Genomic DNA, 25,508 nt, shown 5'->3' on the forward strand with positions numbered 1-25,508 from the left:
ACCTATGTGTTCTCTGTCCATCGTGTTGTGACAGTTGTTGTCAACACATACCAATGTTATCCCACTCATATGTGCAATTGTTGTTACTGTTAATCCTCTACTGTTAATCCTCCACCTACAATATATATTTGTACTAAGTCCCTCATTCAGTGGACTGCAAGCCCTCCAAAACAAAAATACCAAAAACCGACCTAAATTAATAAATCAAATACTTAAAAGCTCCAACGACCTAACTAAGGCAGGCAAACAAATAACCTTCTTGTGGATACCCGCCCACGTAGGAATATACGGTAATCAAAACGCCGATAAAGCAGCTAAACTATCCCTTAAAATTCCAGAAATAAGCTTAAACTTACCCATCTCAAAATCAGAAATTGAAAGTGTATACAAGCAAAAAATCACCAAAAAATGGCATAACCTATATCTAAACTCAAATAGCCAAATCAAAAAAGTACTCAGCAAACCACTAACCAAACCAAAAATTCTCCATCCATCAAAATAAATCGATAGATTAATCACTAAACTCCAAACAGGACACACCAACCTAAATAATCACCTAAAAAAAATAAAAAAACACACTACAGGTAACTGCCCACGCTGCAAACAACTAGAACACCCCAGAACACGCACTCATCCACTGCACACACTACCGAACACATCGAACCGCATTACAAACCACCCTCAATCTAAACAAGGCTCTCACTCTAGAAGCAATACTAAACCCACAAAATAAACTAGAAAACTTCAAGGCCTTAGGCGTATTATTAATCAAAACGGAACTAATAAAACGAATCTAAAAACACAATAATCTACCAAATCAAAATCACATAAACAAACAAACATCCACCATACCCAGCTCCCTTAGTTAAACTCCAAATTACTGTACCTCATTCAGTCTTGCTTGACAACGATATAAGGATCTATACCGAAACATCGCTTTTTACAGTATTAAAGAAGTTGTTATCCATAAAATTGTGTCTACCTTGTCATCCGTCAACTTCTAAGTAATGCCTATCAAACAATTTAAACTGTTTTGTTATGAAAATTGTGTAAGTGGCGCGTGCTTCTGGTGAAGTAGGACATGCTTAACATTTTCACGAACGAGTCGTGTCATCGCTGATTTTTAGTGATCTATTCATATAATTTTCGTCGCTATTTTGCCTCTTACGCCAAAAGGAATCTGTTGCGGCCGATAATCGAGAATCGTTCTACGCGTTGACGTTTTCTATCATGTAATTATACAGATCGAGTTGTACAAGAGGGTGTCCTTGTCAAACAGAACAGAATGTTATTCAAGGACAAGACATTGGATGAGGGGTCCCTCGTCTACATTATGATATACATATTCATATCAGAGAATAGAGGCTGGGTCGTAACGGGTAACTCGAAGTTATTGCGTTGAACATTTAATTAATGTCGACAAATAAAGTGAACTTTATCTTTGAATTAGACTGTAATAGCTGGACAAATTTCTGACGGATATTCCCAAAACAAGCGAACAACATATTCAACTCTGTTAAGATAATGATGCGGGCAAGTACACGCAACATGATACCCATCTTCAATCAACGTTTGCTTTACAGTGAGTGAGTGAGTTGGGTTTAACGCCACTTTTAACAGTATTCCAGTTATATCGCGGCGTGTCAGCTTAATGTGGGAGGAAAGCCTGAAGTGATGCAGGTCTCAGACGTTTACCACTTCGGTGAAACCCACCAGCACGGGTATGGTGCTGACAAACCTAGAAACATAATCGGGGCGAACCGGGATTCGAACCCACAATCATAGGTTTCTGGTGTGACCAAGGGACGCGCCTCTGCACAGCGAATCGCGGCGCCTTAGACGACTGGGCCACCCGTGCCCCCGTTTGCTTTACAAAATTCTCAAAGGCTAGGTTTTCTGTCATTATTCTCTGCCAGGATTTATCCTTATATAGCCACAGCCACGTTTAAGTAACACATTTTTTTAAATGAAAATAAAGCAACTATTCACATTCAAATGAAGTATTAATGTCATTACAATGTTATTGGTATTTCACAGTTTGAGCCAGTTACCTGATAATTCTAACAAATATGTTGATATGTTGTTTTTTTTGTTTTTTGTTTAACGCCGCACTCAGCAATATTCCAGCTGTATGACGACGGTCTGTAAGTAATCGAGTCTGGACCAGACAATTCATTGATTGACAACATGAGCATCGATGCACGCAATTGGGATACGATGACATGCATCAATCAGGTCAGCGAGCCTGACCACCCGATCCCGCTAGTCGCCTCTTACGACAATCATGGGTGGCTGAAGACCCATTCTAACCCGAATCTTCACGGGTCACGTACATCAGAGGGAGGACGGGGTTTATAGCAGGGCAAGGAAGAGGCTGGAGAATGATGTGACAGGTGTGATAATCAGTTTCCTTACCAGCACCTGTCATAAGTAACGAATTATTTTTGTTATTTTTGTCTGAAAACGTATATCCGCTGTCAAAAACAACCGGCAGATGCAGAGCAAGAAGCTGAGCATCCGTTTCAAAAATAAGAAAAGGAAATGTTCTGGAAACACATTTCTTGGATATTTGTTAAAATGTTCTGTGGCCCTCTCTGTCAGCGTTTATTCTCAAATATGCTTATCTACCGACAAAACAATAACGATTATGTCTCATATCATCTTCAGTGATCTTGTTATTTCCCATAACCTCCTGACTTGTCAAGTCTCGCCGATCATGAGTAATTCACTCACTCATAATCAGATTATCACTCAGTTTAACATGGATACTCCACTCAGACACAGTATACTGACTCCGACCTGACCAGTCCTTGTTTTAGCCCCTGCCGAGCGCCAGGCAAGGTTACAAGTACCACCTTTTAAATTCTGTATTGTGTATGACGGCGGGCCACTTCTAAAAACGTCTACATATACAAAAAGAACATGGATGGTTCGTTAAACCTGAATTTTGTTAAAACGGACTTTTTATTTGGAGCTTTCCTAATATGCATTATATTTCGGTTTTAAAAGTTTAAAATATTTAAGTGTTTTCTCCATATCACCCAAATAATAAAAAATAAATCACTTTAATAAGACACGTGAAGTCATGAAGCATTTTGTTCGAGAATACCTTTTCATCAACAGTGTGTTTTCATGGCAGGCATCCCTTTCAGCTGATTCATCCCCCGTGGTTGATTTCAGAAGAGTTTGGTAAGACACGTATATAATGTACCACCAGGTATTGTGGGATGAACCTCGATTTTCAACAACTGCTGGAATATATCAGAACAAATCCCTTGCTATCGGTGCGTGCGAAGCCACTCCTGAAACAGGCGGCATATGTGGTCAAGTCAAGAGAGACCGGGTGATTTGGGAAGGAAATATCACTGGACAGCGTTACACTGACCATGTTCTCGGCCTGTTGTACTGCCTCTCTTGCAACAGAATCAGTGGACCCTGTTTCAGCCCGATAACACAAAGACCCATACAACATCTTGCCCTGGCCAGCCTCATCACCAGGCCTATCACCTATACAACAATTGTGGGGTCACACTGATTGTCAAAGTAGAGCCAGAACAGGTCGACCTTATAACAGGCGGCAGTTAGCACAGGACCTCCGAGAAGAACGGTGTCGAATCCCATTTCTTGTGCTCTGACATCATCTTCTGCCCGTCGTCGAGTTGGGGCGTACACTGATGCCCATTGTGGGCTTGACCGATACTGACATTCTGAAGAATCAAAGGGATTTCAGTTTTGATGGTTGATCAATTACTGACCCCATCCTCCAAACACAATACCTTCATTTTTATTCCAATCCACGGCTTAACCAACCCGTATATCCGCTGTCGCTTGAGGTCAGTAAGGCTGGGTTATCGCATGCTAGTCACTCATTTTATAACCCTTGTGATCATTAGAATGTTAGATACTTCCCTGGTTGTGACAGTTTCGTGAAGCTTAAGAGTCAGTGAGTGAGTGGGTATGATTTTACGCCGCTTTTAGCAATATTCCAGCAATATCACGGCGGGGGACACCAGAAATGGGCTTCACACAATGTATCGATGTCGGGAAAGTCCCAGCGTGACGAGCAAACAAACGCTTTAACCACTAGGCTACCCGACCGCCCCAGGAGCCTAAGATGATACAGGTCAATGTGAATATGTACGACCTGCATCCGTTTGCTGAAACCCACAATCACAATCACTGATATGAGAGGTGTGGGTTTTATGCCGCTTTTAGCAATATTTCAGCAATATCACGGCGAGGACACCTGAAATGGGCTCCACACATTGTAACAATAAGGGGAATCCAACCCGGGCATTCAGTGTGACAAGCAAACGCTTCAAGAGACGCAGTTGCCAACGTTCAGACAAGGAAAAGGTCACTTGGTTGTTGTTAGGGTAAACATTAGATAAACAAAAAGTAAATATTATATTATTTATTGAGAACTTGCTCAGACTAGAACTTGGTACATAAAACCTATATGTCAGAACAGTATGTTGAAACTCAACACAACTTAAAACTAGTTATAAAAAAAACATTGTAGAAAGAAACAAATTGAGATTGTGCTGACATAAAACTTTTCAACAATAACAAATGCGTATACATAATAACATTGGAGACTTCTGAAAGCATGGGTATTTGTTCCGCAATAGAATAACTGATATGAAGATATGCATATTTAATGAAAAATAAAACATGAACGGCGATGCACGTGTGTCCAAAATTGACTAGCATTTACACTGCTGGTGACACAGAGCACAATGGGCGGGCGGATCGGCAAGATTGCCAATCTCATGACAGCAATTCAATCTTAACAGATTCCATGAACACCCTTACTCTTTGAATGAGTAAATGATAGATGTCTGAAGGGCGAATTGGCTATTAAAACAAACTTGGAGGCAAAACCAGTCATTTACTTACGGTCCTCAAAGTGGCTCAGGAAAAGAAATAGAGGTAACAGCTCCCATAGCAGTTTGCATGGCGAATATGACTGTGAAAATCGACACTTACAGTCTAGAAATTTGCCTATGATGTCTCAGGGAGTCATATCACACAGAATGTAGGAGTGAGTGTGTGAATATGTAGCTTTTATGCCGCTTTTAGCAATATTCTAACAATATCACAGTAGTGAACACCAGAAATAGGCTTCACATGTTTTACCCCTGTGGGGAATGGAACCCAGATTTTCGTTTCGAGGAGCGAATGCCTTAACCACTCAGCAGTGGAGGCAGACATTGACACCCATGCAACCTCATCCACATCAATATTTCGGCAATATAACGGCAAGAGACACCAGAAATGTGCTTCACACATTGTACTCATCCTCAAAGCTCAGGACTCTCAGACAAGATAACTGTTGGTAACCCTGAAAACCATACTAAATCTTAATACATTTTTAGCTATAGGAATCTGAAGTTATGATCAAAACAATGAAATGGTATGTCCTCTTACTCTGTATATAAAATGTCAATGCCAGGGAATAACCAGTCTCGATTTACCACCGAAACAGATTCAATTGGGCATAAAAGGTAAAATATCGGTGAAAAATAAATGAATTGATCATGAAAAGTGGCATGTAAACAAACCAGACAATCAGGTGATGAACCAGAAAGTCCTCTGACATTATAACACATTTACTGATTCTGTTTAAGCTAAAGACGATATGTAAATTTTGAAGTAAGTCTTTTGTGTACAAGTGCATAGATTCTGCTGATTATTAATAAAGAAAATATATTTTAAAGTATATCAAACAGTTCAAAGGGCATACAATTTCATTGGTAATCCAAACTTCAGAAATCTATCATATGGCATTGTATCACAAATAATCACATGCTTTCTCTATCAATTTTCATCAAGTTTTATACTAGCTCAAGAGCATTTGATTTCAATAAAGAGGTATATATTCATGAAACATCAAGATTTCAATAAAGAGGTATATTTTCATGTAACAAAGAAACAGGGCTTTTTATGTACCCCCATCACAATACATACAAGAGTTTGACATCCCCTTTAATAATAACTTCCTAAATCTATCTGGTAAGTCATGGAAGATCAAGTTCACCCTGCCTCTTCTCCCTAATGATGTGCTGAACATAATATCAAGTGCTTATTTCAAGCTAATGTGAGGGGGTGCTTCAGTAAAATCATTGTTAAATGGGATTTGAAGGCAGGAAGGACATTTAAGTGGTACTATAAATCATCTTCATAAATGTGATTTTGTTTCTCGGTAATAATTTGAAAACTGTGATATGTGGCATTCTGTTTTTAAAATGAAGTCATTTCCAAACATCAAATACTCAATAACGGCATCAAGTCTGAAATAACGGGTATCTCTCAGATGCGGAAGTGGGAAGCTACAAGGCTTTCATATAAACAATTCAAAATTAATAACTAAGGTTTCTAAGTAATAAAACAATGAAACAATGATATATTTACATCTTGTGGAGAATTCGACAATAACATGTTTGAAACAGCCAACAGTAACACACAGAGAACAGTCTATGTGAAAGGGACAAGCCATACAACAAGAACACCATAGTCATGAGTGAGTGAGTGAGTGGGTGGGTGAGGGTGTGTGTGTAAGTGAGCGGATGCTGTTTAATGCTGCACTCGGCAGTACAGGAGTCACAGCAAACAATAATCAAGCCTGGGCAAAGCAGGCAACCAATGAGCTAGCATGACGTCATGCTGTCTGGGGACCATGACACACATTGTGACCCCCCGAGAAGTCAACTCCTGGCATCAATGAACTCGAGATTTCTTCTTTAGTTCAACTTCTTTTCAAGTTACTAGCATCTGTTGTGAAATGTAGAATTGAAATCCATGTTTGTTTGTTTGTTTGTTTGTTTTAATGACGCAATCAGCAATATTCCAGCTATATGACGGTGGTCTGTAAATAATCAAGTCTGGACCAGACAATCCAGTGATTGACATCATGAGCATCGATCCAAACAATTGGGATACGATGACATGCATCATCCCAGTCAACAAGCCTGACCACCTGATCCTGTTAGTCCATGTCAAGAATAAAGACATTGCAATCCATGTCAACTCTGTCTTGGTTGTCAACTGCTTTATGACCAGTGGTAAACTATTGTAGTCAGATATATAAAACACATTTCTTCCAAAGCACATTATAGGTACAATACTTATGAGTTTGTGTACTCTTTATAATCCTCAAATACATCAACATGTCTTTATCTTATTATATTAAAGCTTGGAGGTACAACTCTATGTTGACATATGCTGTGTCCCTTTCAAACTGACTAGACCTATTGATTGCACTTTGTGAAAGCACATACAGAAAAGGTTGTAAATATACTATTTACATAAAAAGTCACAATTTTCCCTACAAAGAAAATGTAGCATGAAAGTAAAGGTTTAAAATGCATCACAAATATATACAAATACATTTATATGTATTTGGAAATATGCTCAGAATCTTTGAATGATTGACAACATGAGGTTTTGATAAAGATCCAGGTCTGGTTTCATGACACAAATACCAATGTTAATGTGTATAGAGAGGTCTTTCCAAGGAGATCCATTGGTTTTGTCTAATGCACATATCAAACAAAAATAAGTGCAACTCAAGTATGTCATGTCCATATGTTCAGAGTAAATACTGTTAAGCACAAATGTCTAAACAAACTGCTCAAAAACTCTACCACATCTTGTCAGTGTTCATTAAGCACTATGGATGTTAACCCTTCTTTTGTATATTAACAATGTCTCAGTCTTGTTTCCATTTATAAATATTGAAAACTCGCAAAAAAATAAGAGACAAATTGCATCTATTGCATCTTGATTCAGTTGAAATAATTACTTGAGAATCTACAAGGAGTTATAAATGAATACATCAGGCAGGTGGAGGCAAATTTCATGCAGCCCGACAGAAAAGTTACCAGCCACAGGCAGGCAGGCAGGCGGCCAGGCAGATATTTCGGACGCTGCTGCTAATACCCAATGTCCCCCGATACACCACAGGGCCATGTTTAATGCCGCTTTTAACATTATTCCAGTTATATCACGGCATGTCAGCTTAATGTGGGAGGAAAGCCCGAAGTGATGCAGGTCTCAGACGTTTACCACTTCGGTGAAACCCACGAGCACGGGTATGGTGCTGACAAAACCTAGAAACATAATCAGGGCGAACCAGGATTCGAACCCACAATCATAGGTTTCTAGCATGCTAAAGGGACACAACTCTGCACAGCAAATCACAGCACCTTAGACAACTGAGCTACCCGTGCCCCCTGCAACTGATGAATACCAAGATTCTTGAAACACTCCTGTGAGGAGCTTGTATACACACCTGCTGCTTCTTCTCAAATAAAAAGATAGTCACATTTTTCAGAGTGAATACTTGCAATGCACTCTTTCTAAATACATGTATATTTTCAAAAACTAAAAGTGTGAATAAAAAGAGTTAGAGATGCATTATTTGAAAAAATATATTTAAACCTAGGGGGGTAGATATAAATATAAGCAAGTAAAAAAGGCAATTAAGTGTATATATATGCACACTTTGTAAAGATTTTGATGCAAGAAAACCTATATGTTCCAGTAAATTGAAATCTTTTGTACATGTATTTTCATGAACATTTCTCGTCAAGAAACCACTGACTGCAGGCAGTCCAGACTTTAATGTGTTGACAATCCTACAGATTTCTCAGTGCACCAAGGTTGAAAAAGGCCAAACTTTTAAATAAACTTGGTTTACGAACTCCAATTAATTGAAATGAAAATGAAGAGAAGTTTTTTTATTCCACCTAAAAGTAAAATGTCAAAAAAAAAAATTTATTGTTGCTAATCCAGCCTTTCCATGAATTGTTTCTTTCCCTATTCCTTCACCCCACATTTTTTTCTACCTACTTCAAATTTTGAGGAAACCAAAAACCATATTGGAAATTGATTTTTTTTAAATAATTTTTTTTCGCAAAACAATCTCAACCAAAAATGAAATAAATATTGTCTAAGCTTACAATATAATTGTAATTCAAACATACCAAATATCATATTGCACAAAAGAAACTATCATTGCACATCTTGTTCTTATGCAAAGGTAATGAAGACAATGACAAATACATTATGGATCGGTAAACACTTGCCATTTACCAACATGACTGACATACAAAACTGCCTTTCAAACTGAGGACTGTATCTCTCATCATATAAAATCTTCCAAATGAATAGATGCAACTATGAAACCTGCAATGATTATTGACAAATTGACAAACTGACACAAGTAGAGGTGTAACGATACGGTCATCTTCCCGAGGTAGGAGAGTTAACTGACTATAAAAGTCCAATTTCCACCCTTGCCGAACTTGGCTGGAATTCCTGGGCTCGATCGTAGCGCCACCAGTGGCTTTTACGAGTTATGTCCATTCTACGCCTCTCCCATATGGACCAATCAGATTCCACCTCTCGTATCACATGCATTTGCTTCAAACAAAATGGTGGCGCCCAGTCAAGACGATCTGATCGACCATCAAGATCTATTTTGTGATAAAACGGTTCCTACTTCGCGAAGTACATCAAATCACATAAGCACCTTGATTAAAAACATGAAGAGATTTGGAAAATATCTGTTGACAACGAGTTGGCGATGCACATGCTTTGCAAATCCTGCAATCGACTGAACTCTGCATGACAGTTTACAAACCGTATTACGATTTCGGTGCGCGATTTTAATTGGACTATGCATAGACTCGTTAGCCCAGCCAAAATGTAACTCCATAATCCCAGCCTAGTTCGGCAAGAGTGGAAACGCTCTTGCCTCGGGAAGAGGCGATACGGTGGGGTCGCAGTACAATACGTATCCATTACTTTGGGTGCGATATGATTCGTATGCTGAAACAGTACTTTTATTTCTCAAGTTGATATTTTTTTCTTTTTGCTGGTGAGTCACAACCCTGAATCATTTGTTATTAAATTTCAGAGCTCAAAGATATTGTAGTCCAGAAACATCTTGGCTAGAGGGCACTGTGAATTTTGTGTCATTTATATCCAACCATGAAATACTTGAGAAACTGCATCAGCTTATGGTTGAACAGTTTCTGTTATTGATACCCAAATAACTTGTAATGAAATGTATCATGATACAGGGATCCCAAATCAATTGTTGGCCCCCATATCGAGATGCAATACTGTATTGACATATCGTTACACCACGAGGGCATATAAGTAACCAGTCATCTAGGTATTTAAGCAATGATATGAAATAGTCCTAGATGGCATTTGGTGACTAGAGAAAATCAGTTAACTGTGTACTGTAAATACCGTATTCAACGTGATAAGCGCCACGCTATAATAAGCGCCCATGACGATATTTGCTTATATATTGAATAGTGAACAATCCCAATTAGCAACCATTCCGATTGATCAATGTACACAAGACTTATTTATTCACGTATAATACCCACTCGTGTGTTATATGCACCCTTAATTATGGGCAATTTAAGTCTGGAAAAATAAATCTGTCGTATATAAACATTTCAGGCTATCAGCATAAACCTCGAAATTTATCTTTCAACTCTGTTTTTTCCACCAAAATAATATTCTAATAAGAGGCCCCTATTTCTAATTTTTAGATGCTCTGGGCGCTTATTTCGTGGCCTACGGTAGTCTTTGTATTGAGATCTGAAAATTCTTCTTTTTTTGTCTTATTATTTTTTTATTCAAGAATGTGTTGCTGAATAATATTTAAGGAAATGAATGAGGTTAATACGATGCAATGCCGATCTCTCCTTGATTAAGAGCAGCTTGACCTCAACAACGATGTCTGGTAGGAGTGATGAGTGTTTACATCTGTTACCAGGTGCATCATGTTTACTGAAGAGGTTAGTCACTATTCTGATGCTTGATGCAGATGCAGTCAGAAATAATGCACATATAAACAAACTGATTGGTCCTTGTTGGTCCTTATTATGCTGACTTATATCAACCTTGTTTCCTCTCCTAGTTAGTGACTTGGGTATAACGTTGCTTTGAACCGTATTTTAGTTTCATCATGGAGTGTAGGCTGGAGTGACTCATCTCCATCCTCATCAACATAAACAATAACTACAGCAGATCCAATAGCAGATATCATGCAGATCAATCAGATCTTAGTTCCTGCTATCGCTGAACAAAGATCTGTGGACCTCCCATTACGGGTCACGTCAGACCGACCTTGTGCGAACTTTGACCGACCAATGGAATGACTGACAAGAAGTCGACATTAGCCAATCAGAAGACAGCTTTCTCGTGCTTTACAGCACTAATTTCAAATTGGTGACTACGCTTGGAAACATATTTTGACAAATTCGTGATTAAAATTTGACACCTGAACAAAAGAACATTCTGGAATGGTTAATAGATGGTCTAGATTGTATGGATTCAGTCGTTAAGCCCGTAACTATCGTTCAGAATACCCCAAGTTAAAGTTAAAGGTTGCATGACTAGAAATCACATTCTGACTGTCACTTTCATTATCTGGTAAGCGACGCTCTGATTGGTTGGATGAAAGGTCGTTCTGATGTGACCCCTAATGGGATGTCCTCAGATTGCGGTTGCGAGAACTAAGATCTGATTTTAATGAGATTGATCTCAAGGTAGATCTCTTGGAACATTACATGGTAGATCTCATGTTTTATCTCAGATCACTTTAAAAGATCACTTGGCAGATCTGATATCAGATCTCATGAAGCATCTCATAGTAGATCTTAAGACATATCTAATAGCAGATCTAACGGCAGATCTAACGAAAATCATATAGTATATCTCATAGTGGTGAGTGAGTATAGTTTTACACCGCTTTTAGCAATATTCAAGCAATATCACGTCAGGGGAAACCAGAAATGGGCTTCACACATTGTACCCATATGGGGAATCGAACCCGGATCCTTGGCATGACGAACGAATGCTTTAACCACCAGGCTACACCCTCGCCTAGATCTCATAGCAGATATCATACAAGATGTCAACAAATTAGGCAAGAATTAAACAAACATATCTCACCTTACTTATCCAAATGGTAAGAAACATAATTGTGATAGTTATTAGGCAAAATATAATCTGCTAATAAAATGCATGGCTTTGGTCCTCACTTATGAAGATGACAAAATTATGACAGATCTAAAGGAATAAGAAACAAGTCATGTTATTCGTCTTTAAAATACTGTAAATATTGCACAATAAACTAGCACTTAACACACAATCATCTTTTTACAACCTGCAAAGCACGAAATTGAGTTGCAAGTTGGAAGGTCCTGATTTGACATGATGCTACCCTTGGTTTAACATCCTCTTGGTTCCAGACTTCCTGCAATAGTTGCCAAGCAGTGCATCACCATGGCAACAGCTGCCTGGCAGCCAAGGCTCGTTGTTCCATGTACTTTCCTCTATATTGCTGTCTGTGCTGATCTCGATGGCTACCATCAGACTACCTAAGCCCACACCTGGAACAGTAGACAGGGACTCTGTCAGCATTTATAACCAACCTTCCAGCCATATGAGGGCAGTAAGGCAATGACCCTCACAGAGACCAATCAGAAAACATAAAATAAGTTTACATATATATTATATCAATGATAGATTAGAAAAATGTAAAGATGAGTATTTCTGATTAAATGCAATGTTTTTATACTTGCCTGGGTAGCTATAGGGGTAGCGTCAGGTATGGCAAAACATGAGCATTTCTGAATAAATACAATGTTTTTATACTTACCTGATGCTACACCTATAGAACTGCGTAGCATCAGGTAAGGTAAAACATACAATTATCCTCGCATTCCATATTATTGAACAGTTAAGTCGACATTGCTTTTATTTCAAAGGATGAGAAATCAAAACATAAAATTGTGTTCATACCAGTATGTATGCAGTAAATGATGTCCTCAACATGTTTTTCATGAATGAAAAGCTGTGTTTTGAGTCTCATTAAGAATCAAAAAGTATTTGAAAGTTTCAAACCAATACACAAAATATGAATGTTTGTCATCTTATACTATTAACACTATTTTGCTCTTCGTTTTTCATCATGACATGGCTGACAAAATTCTGAATGATGACAAACTATTCTGACAGCTATAGAATTCTTTACATGAACCAAACGTTGACAGGCCAGATGTGTACACTTTCAAGTCAGCAGCTTTGATGACACCCCATGTTACAGCATGACAACCTAACCAAGCAAAGTGACGTACACAAAAAGAAACTACATGATGATGTTGATCACTGATGTATTACACAGAGATGTTTCATACCATAGACACACATCTACATACTAAAACCAATCTAATATAACTCTCAAAAGAAGTTCAAGAACATCTAATTCTCTGTTACTATAGTCAATCTGTCGTGTGTTCTTTAACTTGTTTGAGTTGTATATATCAAGGACTAAACGGGACATTCCTATCAAAATTTGAGTAGTACATGTAGCAACAACTTACTCGTAAAGTATAGTCCCAACTTCCTGTACAGAGAGCAGTGCCGTCTGGTGACACGCCGAGACAACTGACCCGATTCTCGTGGCCGTATAGGATGTTCAACCTTGTGCCCTTAAGTACATCCCACAAGTTGATGGTGTAGTCATTGTAACCCCCGAACAGCAGTCGGCCTGTAATACAAGCACATGCATGTCATGATGTTACCCACAATGTACGGGACTCACTGCTGACTGAGAAGTCAACCCACAATGTACAGTACTCACCACTGAGGGAAGTCAACCCTCAATGTATTGACTCACCACTGAGGGAAGTCAACCCTCAATGTACAGTACTCACCACTGAGGGAAGTCAACCCACAATGTACAGTACTCACCACTGAGGGAAGTCAACCCACAATGTACAGTACTCACCACTGAGGGAAGTCAACCTACAATGTACAGTACTCACCACTGAGGGAAGTCAACCCACAATGTACAGTACTCACCACTGAGGGAAGTCAACCCTCAATGTACCGTACTCACCACTGAGGGAAGTCAACCCACAATGTACAATACTCACCACTGAGGGAAGTCAACCCTCAATGTACAATACTCACCACTGAGGGAAGTCAACCCACAATGTACAGTACTCACCACTGAGGGAAGTCAACCCACAATGTACAGTACTCACCACTGAGGGAAGTCAACCCACAATGTACAGTACTCACCACTGAGGGAAGTCAACCCACAATGTACAGTACTCACCACTGAGGGAAGTCAACCCACAATGTACAGTACTCACCACTGAGGGAAGTCAACCCACAATGTACAGTACTCACCACTGAGGGAAGTCAACCCACAATGTACAGTACTCACCCCTGATGGAAGTCAACATACAATGTACAGTACTCACCACTGACTGAGAAGTCAACCTACAATGTACAGTACTCACCACTGACTGAGAAGTCAACCTACAATGTACAGTACTCACCACTGACTGAGAAGTCAACCTACAATGTACAGTACTCACCACTGACTGAGAAGTCAACCTACAATGTACAATACTCACCACTGACTGAGAAGTCAACCCACAAAGTACGGTACTCACCACTGACTGAGAAATCAACTGCATTACAGCCAAATATGATGCTCTCCTTCTTGTAACAGTTGACCTCACGATCTGCCCGCAGGTCAAACAGACGACACTGAAACACATACACTGAATGATTTAGTACACAACATGTCTGTACACTATTCTGTCACTATTCTATTACTTTTCCGTCACTTTTCTGTTACTGACCGGCCTGTCACTAGTCTACCACTATTCTGTTGCTAGGCTGTCACATGTCTGTCATTGTGCTGCCACAAGGTCAGAGTTGACATTACTTCTAGCATGATTGGTCAAAATGTGATTAAAATCAGGTATCAAATGGAATTTGATACCTCTAAATTAACAAGCCTTTTCACACAAAAACACATTTGTATCAATACATCAATCTCTCAAGAGCCTACATGTAACAAAGGCTGTCGATAACCCATCAGAACTGTGTGTATTCTTTCAATATGAAGCTGCTTGGATAAGGAGATGACAACACTTTATAATAACAACCGTACATCATGTGCACACAAAACATAACATTTATAAAACTTTATAAAACTATTGTACCTTGTTATTGTACCCTACATCATTGTACCCTGTGTCATTGTACCCTTTCATTGTACCATGTCATTATACCATGTGTCATTATACCATGTGTCATTATACCATGTGTTATTGTACCCTGTCATTGTACCATGTGTCATTATACCCTGTGTCATTGTACCCTATGTCATTGTACCCTGTGTCATTGTACCGTGTCATTATAACCTGTGTCATTGTACCATGTGTCAGTGTACCCTGTGTCATTGTACCATGTTTCATTGTACCCTGTGTCATTGTACCCTGTGATTGTTCCCTGTGTCCCATTATTGTACCCTGTGTCATTGTACCCTGTGTCATTGTACCATGTGTCATTGTACCCTGTGTCATTGTACCCTGTGTCATTGTACCCTGTGATTGTTCCATGTGTCCCATTATTGTACCCTGTGTCATTGTACCCTGTGTCATTGTACCCTGTGTCATTGTACCCTGTGTCATTGTACCCTGTGATTGTTCCCTGTGTCCCATTATTGTACCCTGTGTCATTGTACCCTGTGTCATTGTACCCTGTGTCATTGTACCCTGTGATTGTTCCCTGTGTCCCATTATTGTACCCTGTGTCATTGTACCCTGTGTCATTGTACCATGTGTCATTGTACCGTGTCATTGTACCCTGTGTCATTGTACCCTGTGTCATTGTACCATGTGTCATTGTACCCTGTGTCATTGTACCCTGTGTCATTGTACCCTGTGTCATTGTACCCTGTGATTGTTCCCTGTGTCCCATTATTGTACCCTGTGTCATTGTACCCTGTGTCATTGTACCCTGTGTCATTGTACCCTGTGTCATTGTACCCTGTGTCATTGTACCATGTGTCATTGTACCCTGTGTCATTGTACCCTGTGTCATTGTACCCTGTGATTGTTCCCTGTGTCCCATTATTGTACCCTGTGTCATTGTACCCTGTGTCATTGTACCCTGTGTCATTGTACCATGTGTCATTGTACCCTGTGTCATTGTACCATGTGTCATTGTACCATGTGTCATTGTACCCTGTGATTGTTCCCTGTGTCCCATTATTGTACCCTGTGTCATTGTACCCTGTGTCATTGTACCATGTGTCATTGTACCCTGTGATTGTTCCCTGTGTCCCATTATTGTACCCTGTGTCATTGTCGACATTCCTTGTTCTTGCAGTCCATGCTTATTATACAGGTTGCCATGACATATTGTTGAATGCGGTAAAACAAGTTGACTTTACCGTTGCATCATCTGATCCAGTAGCAAAGGCATCCCCACTGGGGTAGAACCTGACGCTGTTGATGTCCGACTCGTGACCTTCAAACACCTGCACACAGTCGGCTGTTCGTATGTCCCACACCATCGCAACCTTGTCACAGCCCTAGAACAACACAGCAGTCATGTGACAGCCATAAAATATACCCATCATGTCTAGGCTCTAGACTCTACATTATCAGTATTGTAAGCAAATTTAGCAAATTACACTGTTCAGTATGACATAAATGCTACTACTATTGACGCTGCTTCGTATCGGAGTACAATCGGAAGTGTCAGCATCGCAGTTTAAAACATAAATTGATATTGGTCAAACACTGCCAGAAACAGATTTGCAGTAGCATCATCAGACAATGCACAAATCATGCCTCACGTTCAAGGAGTATAACTGCTGCAAATAATCAAGTCAGGACCAAACAATCCAGTGATTGACATCATGAGCATCAATCTACGACTCCAAATTGGGTCATGATGACATGCATCAACTAAATCAGCGAGTCTGATCACCGAGGTGGTAATAATAATTGTACTGCGTATACATATGGCGATCATAGTACATATTTTCTATTCCTTGTATATGATATTTACGCTACAGTACCACACGTGTGTAATGATCTCTGTTCATCTCTTTATCATATACTGTTATTCTTAAAATAATCCATGTTTAAGTACGAATACAATTTTTGAGTGAACCACCCAATTTGATATACCGGTAGAGTGCCAAATGACTTGCAGCCATGACTGTCGTCATGTTTTGGCAACACATTGAGAAACCACTATCTAAGCATATTGATAACTCATATTTATCGGATCATGTTACCAAGTTTATCAGATTAGTTTATAGCATAGATAACAGAAGATTTTAGAATAAATCACTGACCCCAGATACAAATATGTTGCCCGTCTCTGTGGGGGAGAGATCAATACTCATGACATCCCCCAGATGGCCATGGAAACTCTGGATGAGTGTGCTGCTCTCCACATCCCACAGGGCACATGTGCTGTCCCCACTGCCCGTCAAGATCTGCAACACAGAAAGGATCTTTACACAGAAATCATGCATGACAAGGTGAACATTTACCACTAAACACACTTAGGTGAGTGAGTGAGTTAGGTTTATCACCACTTTGAACAGTATTCCAGTTATATCAAGGCATGTCAGCTTGATGTGAGAGGAAATCCTGAAGTGGTCTTGAACGATTACCACTTTGGCAAAACCCTTCAGCTGACAAACTTCGAAACATAATAATCACTAGCTCAATGAGATAACCATGCTGTAGTTTAACATGAATACCCCACTCAGACACAGTATACTGACTCCGACCAACCAGTCCTTGTTTTAGCCCCTAAATGCCGAGCGCCAAGAGGGTAACAGCAAGTACCATCTTTTAACGTCTTTTGGTATGATGCGGCAGGGATCAAACCCCGACCTTCCACTCCCCAGGTAGATGCTCTACCACTAGGCCACGGAAGTGGTCAGTGAAGTAGCAACATGAGTGTGAGTGAGTTGGGTTTAACGCCGCTTTTAACAGTATTCAAGTTATTTCACGGCGTGTCAGCTTAATGTGGGAGGAAAGCCCAAAGTGATGCAGGTCTCCAACGTTTACCACTTCGGTGAAACCCACGAGCACTGGTATGGTGCTGACAAACCTAGAAACATAATCGGGGCGAACCGGGATTCAAACCCACAATCATAGGTTTCTGGCGTGCCCAAGGGACGCAACTCTGCACAGCGAATCGCGGCGCCTTAGACAACTGGGCCACCTGTGCCCCCAGTAGCAACATGAGAGATAGCCGGTAGCTCTTGGACAGATAGTGGGTGTTGGCATTCTGTGGTGCGTAAGCAATCGTTTTCATAGACAGGGTGGCCAAATACCTGGCTCACTAACGATTTACAGTTGGCAGTGTCAAGTATGATACAATGGATGAAAATATTGACTTTTTCAATACCAACTTTCACTAGTGATTAGTGTTTGGTGTAACATTTACTAAAGAATACATTTAAGGTAAGAATCGCTACTTTTTCCTTGTGCGATTGTGATTGATACTTGTATCGAGAAGTAAAAAGTAGCGATCTACCAATGCATCGGTGTATCGTGCCACTACTAAAGCTCACCTGGTAGTCGGAACATGTGAAGGAGCAGCATGAGAGATAGCTGGTGTGAGTGGCCACAGCTTTCTTCTTTGTGGCAGGGTCTTCCTCCAGGCTCAGTGGGTACACGGTGCACTTGTTGTCAAGACCACTGGAATGTAACAACAGTTGGTTAGAACCATACCACGTAATCCAAACTGCTGATCAAGGCAGGAGAGCCTGAAATATTCCACATGCTGCAAATAAGTTAAATATTCTCGAAAAAATTTACCGTTTACCTCAGGGATTAAATATTGAACAGGGTGCCGTTGTACAAAGTGATCTTAGCACTTAGGTGATCGTAAAATTCCCACGTGCGTGACAGAGGCCACATACCACAAACATGAAAACAACAGAGATAGCTCTGGATTGTGAGTGGCCTCCCTTTCCCAATATGAACCACCAATGATGCAGTTACGCCCAGTGCTCAGGAACACGCCATCACTCACCCAGCAGCCGGGAAAAACACACTGTACTAGTCCATGGGATACCACAGATTCTCACATATCGCAGGAACATGCCACAACACACGGTACTCACCCACATGCTACAACAGATCCTGATGGACCGTAGGAACATGCCATTACCCAGGTCGTTGGCATGGTAACTGCATGCTCCTGTTGAGGTAAGACCAAGACAAATATTAAACAGTACACAAACCAGGCAACTCTACCACCACAAACATAATCGGGGCGAATCGGGATTCGAACCCACAACCATAGGTTTCTGGCGTGCCCAATTGACGCAACTCTGCACAGCGAATCGCAGTGCCGTAGACGACTTGGCCACCCGTGCCTGCTTGTACTAGTCCGGACTGATGCCGATTTATAGTGCCAGCTCACTGAGATACCATGCCGCAGTTTAACATGGATACCCCACTAAGACACAGTATACTGATTCGGGGCTGACCAGTCCTTGTTTTGTGCCCTTAATGCCTAGCACCAGACAGGGTAACAACAATCTTTTAATGCAGCCGGGGATGAAAACCCGGACCTTCCGCTATCCAGGCAGACGCTCTACCACTAAACCCTGGAGGCAGTCATTGAAGCAAGTAAACACTTTAGGTTAATTTCTACTGCTTTGAAGGTTAATATCCTGAAACATATTCTTGAAATACGCATTTTTGATAAAACTACACACCAACATAAATGTCAGGAAGGAATATTATCAATCAAATTAGCATTAAATATTTAACATTTGCAAAACTTAGGATCTAGGATTGTTTGTACACCAAGAAAATAGATTAGTTTGGTGTTACAGTGGGTCTTACAGTTTCAAACACCTATCAAATCAAAGGAGCCAACTGGTGAGTAGGTTTTCTCACAGGTATCACTTGTATATGCTAGATTATACTTACTTTGTTTGTGGTGAAGGCATCCCACACAAGCATCTTCCCATCCTGGAACACAATAAACTTGGTACTGACATCATACAAAGATTCTTTCATCAGAGTGAGTGAGTGAGTGAGTGAGTGAATTGCGTTTAACGCCGCTTTTAACAGTATTCCAGTTATATCACGGCGTGTCAGCTTAATGTGGGAGGAAAGCCCGAAGTGATGCAGGTCCCAGACGTTTACCACTTCGGTAAAACCCACGAGCACGAGCATGGTGCTGACAAACCTAAAAACATAATCGGGGCGAACCGGGATTCGAACCCACAATCATAGGTTTCTGGCGTGCCCAAGGGACGCAACTCTGCACAGCGAATCGCGGCACCTTAGACGACTGGGCCACCCGTGCCCCCTCAGAGTGAGTGAGAGAGTATGGATTTACGCTGCTCTTTGCAATATTACAGCAATATCCAGGCAGGGGACACCAGAACGCACTTCAAACATTGTACCTTTGTGGGAACTGAACACAGGTCATTGCCGTGATGAGCTAAGACACCCAACCACAAGTCTATCCCACCTCCCAACTTTCGTCAGAGATACCATCCTCGCCTTCATTGCTACACTTTGAGTCAGGTTCGATGACACAGTGCTAAAAATAGCTGTCCAATCAAATTTCATGATATAATCTAGTGGTGATGAACAGATGTTAATTTACTTGACTCTTGTTGCCTGCAACAGCTGTACCTATACCACAATATCTAACACACCCTCTTTAGTCACCCCTAGTTGCAACAGTGTTTTGATGAAAATGCCCACCTGTGAAGAGCTGACGATGTGCCGCTTGTCCGATGACCAGTCCATGCACAGCACCTTGCCCTGGTGACCTTTCAGGGCTCGGCGGGTCTTGATGTTGAATGGAGGCAGGTTGGCCAAGCGTTGTCCCAGTACACACACTGTAGGATGAACAAGCATAAAGACATGTCAGTGTTTGAAAGTATACATAAAAGTCTCGGGTTTTTTGTTATTAGGTATGGCTAATAAGATCGGTAATCGGAATTATCCCCGATGGGAAGAAATATAAACAATTATGGATATGAAACTGTTGTAATAGATAATAACTCAAATAAACTATTGTGATGAAATAAAGTTTAGATTTACCGAAACAGACTTGTCATTGTCAATATTGTCAATTGTCTAAGACTGAAAGCAACAGTTTTTGTTACATATCTAAAATGTCCACAAAGTAATTCATGCATAAATGTGTCACAGCTCACAAGTGGCGTGAAATATGTTGATTTCTTTCGGGACTTCCTTGTTTATTTGCTTAAAGTTCCTTCTCCGATATTTTTCAATAATTGATCGATATTTAGTTATCGATTATCGATCTCTATGATCTATATAGATAGCCAGCTCTACTTGTCATTACCTAATGGTAACAGCTGATGAAGTAGGCAGTCCCTAGAATCCTCACAGCAGTCTCTAAGGACCACACTTGATTTCAAACACTTCACGTACAAGAGAAAGTGTAGAATTTAGTGGTAGAACTAAAATATATGAGGTAGTGAATTTGGGTTTTACGTAGCTTTGAACAGCATTCCATGACGTGTCAGCTTAATGTGGGATGAAAGCCTTAAAGGGGAAGTGTACACACAAAAATCACTTTCTTTCTTTTTCTAAACAAAACGCAATTTTAGAATTAATTAGTATCTGTGTTTGAAAATATACTCATTTTTTTCACAGTGAACGTAGGAAGCTCACAATAGTGTGAAAATGATATGCCGTTATGAGGCCTTCGTTTTTCGAGCCAAACAGGCCCGAGTTATCCCCCTTAGATTATGACGTAATTGGTGCCAATTCAACTGGGTCCCTGTCTATTCTCAACGCAAAAGATATCAAGTACCAGTTTGCGGTAAAACAACATGGCCTACGACACACTCCGGCGCAGTGGTGACTCAGCATAACACTATGCTGGCTGGCATCTGAGACGCTAGAATCACACACCTGGACCTACACCACGTGAAGCGGCTCTAACAAAGCATGATGACGTCATAATGTTTATCAATTGGCACCAATGACGTCATATTGCAAGGGGCATAAGCCATGGTGTTTTTGTTGTGGAAATAGAACACTTGGTAAATGTGAAAAATATAAATCGTTTTAATGCGAAAAATATGTTAATTAATTGTGATATTTTTATATTTTTGTCTATGACACTTCTAGGTTAACACTTTTAATGTGGAAAAAGTACAAGAAAAATAGGTTCATTTCCGTGTGAACTTGCCCTTTAAGTGATGCAGGTCTCAGACGTTTACCACCTTGCTGAACCAGCCAGCATGGGTATGGTGCCGACAAACCAAGAAACATATTGAGGGGAAAACCAGAATTCCAACCCATGATGATAGGTTTCTGCTGCAACCAAGGGACACAACTCTACACAGCCAACTGCAGCACCTTAGACGACGGACCACTTGTGCCGAGATATATATAGGTATATAGGTGCCAAGGTATAAACGTAAAAACTAGTGCGCAAACTGTGTATGTACGCAAAGCAGATTTCCACAATGTGTGCACAGCTTTTATATTTAGATCTCCATAAATGCAAATACATGTCAATTCTAATAAATATATATATGTCAACAATAAATTCACTGACTGCTTATTTACTCTTTAACACTCACAAGACTGAAGCCAACAGTAAGAAATCAGTGACATCGTTCAGTGCAATAATACAACACAAGCCCCGCCCATTCTATTATAAGCCAATCAGGAAACAGTTGTTTGTTATTGGGCGTGGTCTTATTTGTTTTCGGTTTAAGGAAACAAATGCCAAAAAAATGGCTTGCTTAGCCAATCAAAAGCCACTGAATTGCCTGCAATGTACAATGTACTTATTATTGATTAACACTGAAAAACTATCACCTTTTTTTTCATACTATCACTCGACGTCAAAAGTTACCAGACATCAGTTGCAAATATGGGCCAGCAGAAAAATAATATATATACTCACCGCCAAAAAAAATGTGAACCATAGAAACTTATAGAGAAGTATGTACGTTAAAAAGAGATGTTTTCAATGTGTACCAATTAATGACAAAAGTAACAATCAGTCAAGTGTTACCACAGCGTGACTTTACTCTTATCACAATATGCTGCACATGATTTCCAAACTTTACACGCTAACCCTGCACGAGACAAATTGTGCATCTTGAGTCATGGATCTTTGACGTCACATGTGATGCATTCATGAGCATCTGTTCACACAACATACCAGTATGTTTGTTTGTGCATCAAACCAATCTAATATATCTTGAATATGATTAAGTCTTCATATATTAACCAACATGTATGGCATTTGCTTTTCTAGTGGCAGTGAGTATACATATGATTGAACAAACAACAAAATTACTCAGCAATATTACATACGAATGCCAGATAAGCAGCTGAGCATCCACTACCAGACAATGATAAAGTTATATCACTATCAGTACCTCCATAGGACACCAGACGCCAGTCAAGGCTACTGAAACGTTTCTTGTCTTACAAAGAAATGTTCCAGCTGGTGACCTGTAAATAATCGAGAGTCTATACCAGACAATCCTGTCAATTGATATTATTTTTAGTAAAATTCCATGCTGTCAAGGAATGATAAAATACAATCAACCAAGTCACCGAGCCAGACCATCCGAACCATTTTCCACCTAATGCAACCTCCATAGTTTGCTGTGGATCTTTTCTAACCTTGAACCCCCATGAGAGGGTTCATAGCGAAAACGGCACCTCAGCAAAACGTCACCGGCCAAAAACGGCACCGATTGGCGAAAACGGCACCTCGACTCAAGCGAAAACGGCTACTATTGCCTGGCGAAAACGGCACCTTATTATTTTTTTTACCTTGGTCAAATAAGTGATATTCAACTTACATGGTAACTTGCAAACACCAATAATTGTGAGATGTTAAAACAAGTTTACATTAGAAATTAGCCTCTACTCCAACTATAATCCAACTTAGCTTATACGCAACTCAATTTATTGTGAAAACATAACATGCTTTGAAGAAAAATAATAGAAATTAAATTCACATTGTCTCTTACAAACACACATATTTGTGAAATTGTGAAACAAAACAAGTAAGAAATTAGACCCCAACTCCAATTTGCGAGTGTGTGTCGCTCGTAATTTTTCCTTCTTGCAAAACTTGCCAGAATTACAGTATTTGAAAGGCTGGACTTCCTCATAAATAACATCTATGTAAAATGTGGGGTTAAGACATTTAGCTATTTTGTAGAAAAACACTGTGTTCAGAAGTGGCCAAGATAGCTATTTAACAGAAAATTTCCTCTGCTATTAAACATGTCACCACCTCACGAAGGTTATGATATGATAGACAATCAAATAATACATTTGGGAGTGATATCATGGTTAGAAAAAAACAACATGCTGTATCATGTGATAACTGTGTCCATGTAAATAAACCATATATATTACTACAAAAATCGTTATTATCATTATTAAAAATAGAGGTGACGTTTTCGCCCGACACATAGTAGCCGTTTTCGCCAAACGTGGTGCCGTTTTCGCCAGAGAAATCGGTGACGTTTTGCTGAGGTGCGGTTTCAGCCTGCACCCCATGAGAGGGACTTGTTAATCATTGAAATACAAATCATCATTGCAAGGCCAAAACATTCGTCACAAGTATTGGTATAGGAAATGAATAATCTGAACTGCATTTTCTTGTTTCAGATTTGGTAAAATTGTTAAATTTATATCAACCTCTGAGAATGCCTGAACAAAAGTAACACTCTGCTACATAACACGTAACTGGAAGATACAAATTACAAGTGAATAACCATTTAAATCCACCTCTTCATCTCATATAATGCCTATTGATTATAGAAAACATTTACACATATATAAAGGAGGCATCAATGGTTGAAACTACGATAATACCGGCAACAAAAAGCAGGAAACAATCATTCATGACGGTACGTTTGATCTGAACATAACCTTGTTTTTACCATATCTAACTCTGTCAAATCTGTCAAAATAGAGTATCGTACAACTTGAATTCATTGAAATATCTTGCATCATATTTTCAAGGTGATTGGCTTTTTGCATAATGTGATTCTAAGGACTATCTGTTTTCGGACTTGTAGGGCTAAAGGCTAATATATGTTGTTGTTTTTGACATTTGGCCTCGGTGTTGGTGATCGAAAACCGAACGAATGTTGCTACAAGGAAAGGGTCTGTTTCATATTATGGCGTGCCATTAAATACGTAGGAAGTAAATCTGTGTCCAAAATATAAACATACTGTCAACATCATTTAGTTTGGCCTTTTCATCTTCTAATTTAGCTTTGAGTGTTTCAGCTTCACGCGTCAAAGCCTCCATAGAGTCGGGATTTTCTGCCCGAAGAGCTTCCGTCGCCATTTTGATGAAGTGAAGAGCCCGGATGGGTTTTCTCGTATTCATTACACAAGAAATAAAATCAATATCATGCTGTGGAAATTCAACACATGATTTTATTTACTATGAGTTGCGTTTGGTTTACTTAAAGCCCTTTATCTGATGTTGGTATCATGTCGATTAATAGATTGACGCATTGTGTCATAATGTGTTGCAAGAGTTATTTCCCTTATATCACAACTTCTGTTCAAAATGGTTAAAGATTGTTTCAGAAAAGGCAAAGTTATATGTACTTTTCGTTCTGCGACATGCTGTAG

At 39.8% G+C, this 25,508-nt stretch overlaps 1 protein-coding gene across 1 annotated transcript; it reads right to left on the reverse strand.

The window, feature by feature from the left end:
- Positions 1–11,253: 11,253 nt before the first annotated feature.
- On the reverse strand, positions 11,254–25,224 carry LOC124142406 (guanine nucleotide-binding protein subunit beta-5-like). The gene is made up of 10 exons (XM_046510862.2): positions 25,098–25,224; positions 20,604–20,740; positions 19,815–19,856; positions 18,998–19,074; positions 18,443–18,569; positions 17,207–17,350; positions 16,292–16,432; positions 14,499–14,595; positions 13,416–13,582; positions 11,254–12,422 (listed from the first exon to the last, which is right to left on the reverse strand). Exons 1-10 carry the CDS (start codon positions 25,213–25,215, stop codon positions 12,411–12,413), a joined length of 1,062 nt encoding a protein of 353 aa, XP_046366818.1. The 5' UTR covers positions 25,216–25,224; the 3' UTR covers positions 11,254–12,410.
- Positions 25,225–25,508: the final 284 nt, after the last annotated feature.

Source organism: Haliotis rufescens, unplaced genomic scaffold (assembly GCF_023055435.1).
Source record: "Haliotis rufescens isolate VD_foot unplaced genomic scaffold, xgHalRufe1.0.p SCAF_1, whole genome shotgun sequence".
Taxonomy (NCBI): domain Eukaryota; kingdom Metazoa; phylum Mollusca; class Gastropoda; order Lepetellida; family Haliotidae; genus Haliotis; species Haliotis rufescens.